At 41.4% G+C, this 9575-nt stretch overlaps 1 protein-coding gene across 1 annotated transcript in view; it reads right to left on the bottom strand.

Moving 5' to 3' along the window:
* Nucleotides 1-9334, bottom strand: part of tsc22d2 (TSC22 domain family 2) — a 28291-nt gene extending 18957 nt beyond the window's left edge. Inside the window, exons 1-2 of the mRNA XM_017413553.3 lie at nucleotides 8896-9334; nucleotides 7165-8792 (exon numbers count right to left, since the gene is read on the bottom strand). Coding sequence (XP_017269042.1) covers nucleotides 7165-8720 — 1556 coding nt within the window. The 5' untranslated portion in view covers nucleotides 8721-8792; nucleotides 8896-9334. The remainder of the gene's footprint in view (nucleotides 1-7164; nucleotides 8793-8895) is intronic.
* Between the last annotated feature and the right edge of the window lie 241 nt (nucleotides 9335-9575).

Genomic DNA, 9575 nt, shown 5'->3' on the forward strand with positions numbered 1-9575 from the left:
TGCACTTTGACTATATTTTTTATGCCTATTTGTGACCATTACTGGAAAAAAGAGAAACAAAAGTAACTAATATGTATCCATTATGCAGAGTGGATGTCTGAAATCGTGGCATCTGACCCTTCACAGAAACAGTCCAAGAATAGACTTTGAATAACTTTTCTCTCTTTCACTTCCTTCATTTTGCATCAGCATATCTAGTTGACGGTAAACCCACAGAGTAAAAAATAAATAAATAAAAATCGGAAATAAGTGAGATGAGTTTTGAGGAAGTGGACTTTAAAGGACTTTAGATGTCAAAAAAAGGTTACACTTCAGTTGTAATGCCAGTAAAGTCAGTGTGAGTTTCATCTAACCAAAGAGTAAAAGTAGGGGGTTTTTTGGCCTTGTATCTAATTTTACTTTCAAAAGTTCAGTGCAAAGACAATCACAACTTTAAAAAAAGCACAACAACATGAAGTTTTCAAACTTGATGTTTTCTGCACATTAAATTACTGACTTTTCTATAAAACAAGCTGCTTTCTAATGAGAAGTCAAAGATCAAACTAGGTATTCAGCTGAAATGTGCTCAGTTCTCTTTAATCTTAATATAAGACCAATGTCAAACTGAAAAAATAAATAAATAAATAATGTAACAATGTTCTGGTCAGGAGAAATTTGGTATGGTTTAAATTTGCATGAATCAGTTTGTCTATAAATTAAATGTAAATTCATCCTTAAAGAAATATTAAATTAACATAAATTTTGCAAAATGGAACAGCCACTCCTGCCTGAACATGCTGCACACTGACTCACGGATTAGATGCAACAAAAATCAGCAATAATTCACTCTTGGAATATTAGTCACAACAGGAACTTTTTTCTTCTGTCAGCGAAAAAGTCAACATTACTGGTTAGCTGTATTTGCATGTTGCATTAAACTGGCTTTGCTTTTCTGGTATTTATTGCATGAAATTAACCTGGGACAAAAATCCAGACGGGCAAAAGCAAATATCACACAAGATGCCAGTGAGCGCTGCTTGCTGAATGGAAATATTCAAAAAGTGAAGCTTAAAAATGTTTAGGTGGATCTGATGTGCAACTTCCTGGATTCCTGCTCAGTCAGATGTCGGCCAGTGATCAAACAATCAATAACAAACTGTTAATATCTCAAGTGTAAATCATTGAACATCCAATGAGAGTCACATCGCTCCCTGTAACCATGCAGCGAGCAAAAAACAGAACCAAGGTACAGTCAACAGGTTGTTCTTTGGCTCACAGGGACTCTTTTGTGAATGAGTTGTACAAACTTGACGTACTGCAAACAACTCGAACGAGAGGCTCAACCTGTTCTTTTTTTTTTAATGAGAACATTTGGAAAAAGAACAATCGCCGATATTTTTCCCCCATTTTTAAAAACAACATACGACAGAATCTGTAGGTAATTCAATTGCCTTGTTTCCAGCCCAAACCAAGTTAGATGTAACAGACTGAACGGGGCACAGTTGTTTACTGGCATCAGCGGTGTCACACTAATCAGAAGCTGACATCATGCAGAAAATAACACAATGTGTCCTGCAACGCCAACTTATTCAGCTACTTTAACTCTCCAAATCTTTTAAAAATAAGTTTTAAAAAAATAAATGTCAACAAGTTTTAAACTCAAATACTTCTGTGTACCACTAAATGAAAAAAAAAGATAATTGTTAAAAAACAAATTTATTCTCTTGACCAACAAAATAGTTGGAAACCAGGAATGAACACTACAAGGGCAGTTCCAGTAGACATAATTAATAGCAGCCAAATCTGGTCAGCCATAAAAAATGTTGCCGATTGCTCAACACCTATTTTTTTTCTTTTTTCTACAAGCTTAAAGCAAAGAACAGTCCTAGTACAAACTGAGGCCTCTAATAAAAAGCAGCTTCCTTAAATACTTAAACAAGAAAACACAATGTGACATGAAAACAAAAATGTTTGGTGAAGAGACTGACAATTATGAGAGACGGGAGAAGGTCAGGCCCAATGATCCGACTCAGTGAAACAGCAATAATGCATGAATAATATTTCAATTTGAACAATTTTTTTCCAACACAGTGATAATGGTGTGGCTTGGGAATACTTAATTTCATTAAAGGGTGTTTTTTGGGATTGAAATTGTAAGAATCACAGAGATAAACAAGCTAGATTCACCAAACTGAGCTCCGAGAACTTGTGGATGAATCTGAAGTTTCATCCACTTCAAAAGCAACAGAAGATGATGACTCGTCCACCTCGGCCTTGGTGTCCACAACAAAACACAGCGACCACTCAGTGCTGACAGTAACCACCCTGATGCACTCTTTCCTGCAGTAGTGGTACACAGATTGTTCAGGCGCCAAACAAAGATAAGCATCCTATGGTGTTAGGTGGTGAAGATTACGCTGCTTATGAAACACAGTAACCAAAATCTGGCTTGCATGATTAAAAGATGAACTTCTTTGAATGCTATAGAGATGATGTAACAGTAACAAAGCTTATAGCTTATATAAAAAATACAAATTTATTTAAGTAAAATGTCTTTAGAAGCTCAGGGTGGAGTGATATTTCAAACTAAGGTTTCTCACGCCAATGTGTGCAGCAGATTAAAAAAAAAAAAAAAAAAACACGCCTTGTTTGGGATAATAACGATTGGAAAATCCTCATACTAGCACAGCACAATTTGTTCTTGAAAACCATACAAAAAATACAAATCTGCATTTGCCCCAAATTTAGGGCTGAACAAATGTAACATGGTAGGAACCTTTAAGCTGGGCCTCGGGTCATAGCATCAAAGTGATGCCAAACAGGTCTTAATGCACCTTCATACATCCACAGAGGGAAAAAGTGGTTTAGTTAGGACAAAATGTACCAAAGTTTTCTCCTCAGTCCTTCAAGCCATTCACTCATCTGACAAGTAAAATACTGCCTTTGAAAAAGATTATAGTCAGTGAAGACTCATTAACGCTTAAGAATAAAGACACTTACTAAGCTCCAACTAATCTTTAAGTCAATCCAGTAGCTAATTTTTGCTGGCACCTGTTTTTAAAAAGACTCCTGTCAGCTTTAAAACCCTGGCTTTTTATTGTTCACCTGAATCAGAACTTTAATTAGTACCCATCAGCTGGATCGCATGGTTTTCTGAACAGCTAAAGAGGGACCGTGGTTTCAACAATTCATAATTTCCAGCAGTAGGAAATCCCACTCACTTCGCCAACAGTTTCAGGAGAGTTTATTAACACTGAAACTGCGGAAGACTATTTTCTATTTAAGTTTCCACAACCCAGCGGTGATGTCAAACGCGAGCTATCTGATAAGTCAGAGGAGTTCTGCATATTTTGCAGCTGGTCTAATTCCTGTAGTTGACCAGAGTTCATTGAATTGTTTGCTGATGAAAAGAGCAATCTCTTCATGTACCGGAAACAAATTTACATGCTTTTGACTACAGTGTCGTTGGTTTAAAACCACCATAGAGAGATAAAAAAAAAAAACTTTTACTCTGTCCCACATTTCCTAACCCTTTGTCACTGCATGCCATGTCGCTGTGCCCTGTTTGACTTCAAAACAATCAAATAAAATGAATGTGTAGGCGGCTTTTCAGAGCTGCTTTTATGACACAAAACTACCAATAGATAAATATAAAATTCTTAAAGGGCAAATTTAATCCAAGTCTTCTTTAGTTTTTCCACACAGATTGCACAAACTCAATGTAAAGTGTGGCTCACCGATGCTTATTCACGCTAATCAAACTAAGGTAGCGCAACCATCTATTGTGGTGTGCTCTTAAATTGTTTGCCAGTGTCCCAAAATCATGAGTGATAAAGGCTTTGGTGACTAAAGCTATGTGTTCACAAGATATTAGAGCCATTGTGAAGTCCTCCTATCTTAAATGACCATATTAGTCATTTGTCTGAGTCCTGAAAAATGACGCAGATGAATGTTTCCAACACGAGGATTACAGCTTTTTCTAAAACAAAAAGAAAACTCCATCATGATTTCAGCTTTGTAGCAGGACAAGAACTGCCTAAGCTAGTGTTGGATTTCGTAGGACTCTACATCCTAAAGATAAATTTCAACTAAAACCAGTATATTTGTGTCACATTATATTATTTTTAAACTGGTATATTCCATTAACAGAATATTGGCACTTCAGTCATGTACAGGTAGTGAAAGATACAAGTAATTTAAAAGAAAAAATAAGCCTACAGGTGAAAACAATTATAACTGCAATCTACCCGATAATCATAAAAGCTTAAAATTCACGTGCTACAGCAGCTTGGAACATGTCAAAATCAAGGTGATTTTTTTTTCCCCCATTAGTGTTGGGAAGATTTTGTACTTTAGTTAAAGAAAAAGGTCACAGGAGGGGAAAAAAAAGTGCCTCGAGATAAAAGCAGCCAACAAAGCATGAAGCCTCGGAAATATTAAGTGTTCAGTAAAACATCAGTAAGACTCAAATATGTACACAAAACATGTCATATCCTTGTTTGATTAATATAGAACAGATGCACAATTTATCAATGATTAATTATCCATAAATATAATATAATAAATTGTTCATACATTATGGAGTAACTACTGAACTCATTTGTCTCTAAAGTAAAAGAGACTAATTTGTCTTAAATCACCTGCAAGTTGTTTTTCCTACTGTATAAGTGAGGCATCACTGTTGGGCTACTTGAGAAAATAATCACTTCTGAAATAATAATCATCATTTCTCAGTGAGGCAGTGAAGTGGAGGGTGGTCTGCCCAGGGAAAAGGAATCAAACTGGAGGCCAAGTGATCCAATTAATGCAAACCCATTTGTCCCTGAGGCAGCTTCATCGCTTCATCACTTCGCTTGGCAGCAACAGGGTGCGCAGAGCACAAACGCTAACCATTTCAAGCTGAAGGGAAATCATTGTTATCTCACAACTCCACCCCCACAACGCATTGTTCCACTTTTGTGATGAACTCTTAATTCAAAACAGAACAATGCAACTCGGAGCAGATCCCTCAGAGAGACTGAATTTGTACGCGGAACAATGCTCCTATGCCAAGGAGAGGAGAAAGTTTTAAAATCCATGTCAAGTCATGTACGGGTGTGTTCACTGATATATGTTTAGTCCTGAAACCCATTTACTAAAAGGTTTTGACTTAACAAGGCATTTTAATTACAGCTGAATGAAGTTAAAATTAAGGCCAAGGCTGCCAACTTGCCTTTGGGTTCCAAAAGCTTGCTTCAAATTTTGAGGTTTACCATAATCCATAGGGATTTCTTCATAAAAAAAGTTACAAAAATACAGAAACCATCTACAACAAAGGGAAGATAAGGCAAGATATGTCTAGGATTTAAAGAACAGCTATAAGAGAATTATTAAAAGTTTGCAAAGTTAAGGTGATATTCAAAACTGGCCACTTCCTGCCACAATCTGCAAATAAGATTATCATTATTATTACTAAAAGTTTTACTACTTTTTGGGATTACAGGGTTTAGAAAATGGCCTACGTATCAAACACTGGAAAAAATAAATCTCCAGCACAAGTGTTACAGTCAGCAAAAACCATTTGTTCAGACTTTTTTACTATAACATAAATAGCTAACAAACTAAAAAACTGAACGAAAACAGAGAAGAACTTTCAGGAGACTCAGTCTCTTACATAAAATAACCTCAAATGCATGAAACACAGTTCCATCTTGATAATGGTAAATATGTTACTGTGATTCTGCTGAGGTGGTTTAAGTCGAGCTGATTTACAGCTTAAAAGACAAATAAGGTAGAACACAGGGAAGAAGAAGAAGAGTTGCTTTTCACTGGTGGACAGAAAGTCAATACTGAGTTAAGCTTATGCTTCAACACTGACAGGCCTCTTCAGGCTTTGGGTCTGAGGGCAGGAGCAGAAGGCAGCCAGCGTCCTGCTGATGCAGTCTGGTCATGTCACTGTTGCCACAGAGTGGATTACAGGCCAGCTATTGTTGCTGCAGGTGTGTGCGTGTGTGTGATGTAGGTGTATAAGTGCTGCCTGCCCGTCCTGCTACCAGAATCTTCAAAGAACGCGCAGACAGTCGTGGATTTATGTCACTTACAAAACTAAAACCTACACAAACACACCCTCACCCCGAGGAGTGGACATGAAAACGAGCACTGGCTATTTCCTATCACAAAATGGGGATGATTAGACCAAAATAATTACTGCTATGGTGGGAGAACATAGTGTGTAAAGACAATAAAAAAATAAAAATCTGAGCTCGGCCTCCTTAAATTAAATTACTGTCTGGATCGTATGCAACAAGCGCAGAACAAAGCACACTGACAAACACAGAGGCCTGCATAAATACAGGACCAGACTACGCACGTGCTTGGACGCCAGTTCTCATTCAGGTTATTCTTGGCTCAAACATCGCCTAGACTCCAGCAGCACTGCTCGCTGCTTGAGTGTTGCAACATTTCAGCCCGAGCTCTGTGAGGGCCATTTGACAGCCTAAACCAGAGTGTGTACATTAGGCGAGCACCATAGGCGAGTCTGTATTTATGAGGTTTAAAGTTGGAGGTCTGGGAAAACTGCCCAGTGCAAATATGTTAACCACGTCTCCTACATGAAGAATAAAAACCAGCCTCTTTATGTTTGGGGATTTATTCCCTTCTCAGCAACAAAAGCCAGCTAGTTTGTGTCTTGTAGCCAATCCAAGGGCTTCTTTAAAGCCAAGAAGTCCAAACACCCTCTGTATTTGAATAGACGTTTGTTGTAGAGGTGTGGAACTAAACTGTCCAATGCTGTGTGTATTGCTCATTCATGACAAAACCAGACAATTCTTCCTGTTTAACAGCTTTCTTTTGCTTTTTACACTTCTAATTCTAGGATCCGACTCCTGTAAAACTGCACATAAAATCCAGTCAATGGGGAAGATCCTTCGCGTTACCATCTTTCGAGTAAAACCACATAGTTTCAGCTGTTTTATGTGGGCAATGTTGAAGGGAGAGGCACTCGCCACAGATGTCTCATGCAGAAGACTGTTTAGTATGAGGGCAAACGTCCAAATGCATTCTTAACACCTTCATCAGTCTAACGCAACTGCACATCAACTTATTTCTCTTGACCTGCTCAGAAAAAGAGACGTTCATTTTGTAACACTGTTATGCCGATCGGATGGGTGAATTCTCAATAGTAATTTCTGCATTATAACCTCCTACCTGTCTTCATCCTCATCCAGGGGTATATGGATGTTAAAAAGGCTGTTGACAGTGGGGGTGGGCAGGTTGAGACCCTCGCTAACAGGAGACTTTACACCATCGATCCCAGGTACTGCACCGGCACTTTGGTGAGGTAGGACATCAGAGTTCTGCCTACTATCTTCTGCCTGGTTACTGAAGCCAGAGTGAAGGCCTGTTGTGGTTCCCCCATGAGCTCCTTGGAGCTGGACATGTCCTCCTGTGCTGGGCACCTGTCTCAACACACCCAGAGGTATGTTGGTTGTACTGGGCACTGCGGCAGGCACGTTCTGCCCACTAATGTGGGAGGAAGTGGTGGTTGCGGAGGGCGCGGGGGCAATGCCTAACCCTCCCAAAGGCTGCGTCTGGTTGACAGGCTGCTGCTGTGTGTTTCCTGGAAGGATCGAGGACAGGGACATCTGTTGTTGGCCGATGCCCTGGGCTGAGACCGCTTCTCCAAGCAGCCCCTGTGTTCCCGGACCAGTAGGTGTAAATGAAGGCGAGGATACCTGGCTAGCCGAAGACCCCCCAGGGGAGGATGTTATGTTCAAGCCAAAGTGCTGCTGATGATAATCTGGGTGGGCCGTGGAGAAGCCAGTGGGATGGTTAGAATAAGCAAACTGCTGGGACTGTGAGGCAGGGGGTATATTGACACCTTGGTGGACACCGTTGAGGCTGTTGGAGAGGAAGGTTTGGGGATTAACGGGCTGCATGTTGACCTGAGCCTGTTTGGTTTGCTGTGGTGCTGTAGCTGTAAACCCCGGGGGCTGGAAGGCACTTGCTCCATTCCCAACCTGAGGAGATGAGACGTAGCCTTGCTGCGGAGGATCAGAAGTGTGGGAGTGGGTGGGATGTCCTGCAGAGACAGAGTAGCCACTATCGGTGGAGTTCTCAAAAGCCTGTGCAGCGAAAGCACTGTTGCTGACTATAGACGTAATAGTGGCTCCTAACCCACTGTCCCGGTCTATACTTTGATCGAGCGTTACAGTCGGCTTTATGCTGTCCACAGTTCGATTACCGCTCGAGTCTGAATCTTTCTCGTAGAACTCAGTACACGTCCATCTGCCCCGTCTGAAGGGCTCTCCAGTACCGTGGTCAAGTTTGATGACCCTAAACCGGGAACTGCAGCTACTGCTGGGAGCCACACTGGTGGAGGCAGCAGGGACCGTGTTGGAGCTCGGGACAAAAGGCTGAGCTGTAGCCGAAGCAGGGACATTTCCCCCCACACTGTGCGGAGTGACACGACCAGTCGGTGCACTTTTATAACAAAGCCCCCCGTTTACAGGACCTGTGTTAGGCAGCTGTCCCTCCTGGTGGTCTCCGCCATTGTTGAGGGCTTCCTCTGGCGAGCTCCTGCCACACACACCCTGCTCGACCCGAGACACGTCGGGCATCTCCGATGACACGTCCTCAGCCCGGGACTCGTCCAGGTCGTCCAGGCTCTCGGTGTCGTCGGGGATGCAGCTCGCAGCCACCTGAGCCGGCGTGACACTCGTGATCTCGAAACAACTTCTCTTCTTCCCTGCGATTTTCGACATTGTTCCGAGATTCGGCTGACGTCCGTCCAGATGAAACGCTGAACTTGAATGTCTTCGCGAAGCAATTCACAGCTGAGAAACGAGACAAAGACACGTACCGTCACCGCACACGTCCACGCTGTTCATCTTAATTTTAGTCCGAGGCGGTCTCTCAGGAGCAAAATAAATGTCTCACCAAATTAGCACGGGTAGCTGGTGTCGGCTAGTTTCCCTTGCTTCTGGAGGAGCATATGCGCCATCGTGATGTAAACAAACTCAGCAGCTTTTCGAAAAATAAAACATACTCCAGCAGAAGACGAAAGGGGGCTGTCTCCAAATCGGCGTGGCTTGCCTGTGGTCGTGTGGGTAGCTCAGTTTTGGCAGTCGGCTGACAGAAAACCACTTTATCACAGCGGCGGTGAGCTAACGGGGAGCTAACTCCTGCCTGCCGCTCAGCCCCTCCACAAGATGGCAAAAAGGAAGTGCATCACGGCATGGGAGGTCAAACTCGTCCTCTGTTGACTCAAATAACTCCCTCAAAGGTGAATGCCTCCAGGAACCTTTCATTTATATGACGTCTGTGAAGTTGGGGATGCCAGAGATGTTACTAAAGCGAAATTATTTCTGCATAGCAAAAAGTTAAACAAGCTGCTGTCGTCATTTCCGGTTAGCGTCACACCCGGAAATGGAGAAGGCGCCGCTAGTGTTAAACTGTAGTCTTTTTTAAAATTCATTTTATGTCCACCCGAGCATTTTTAGAAAATTGTTTTTGCTTTCTTTGTTTGTTTAGTTCGTTTAAGCCACTTAATTCTGACATATGAATATTCAGCCATAAAAAGCTCACTCATTTTTTTGAAAACACAAACTTCAGGTATA

This window comes from Kryptolebias marmoratus, linkage group LG24 (assembly GCF_001649575.2).
Source record: "Kryptolebias marmoratus isolate JLee-2015 linkage group LG24, ASM164957v2, whole genome shotgun sequence".
Classification (NCBI taxonomy): domain Eukaryota; kingdom Metazoa; phylum Chordata; class Actinopteri; order Cyprinodontiformes; family Rivulidae; genus Kryptolebias; species Kryptolebias marmoratus.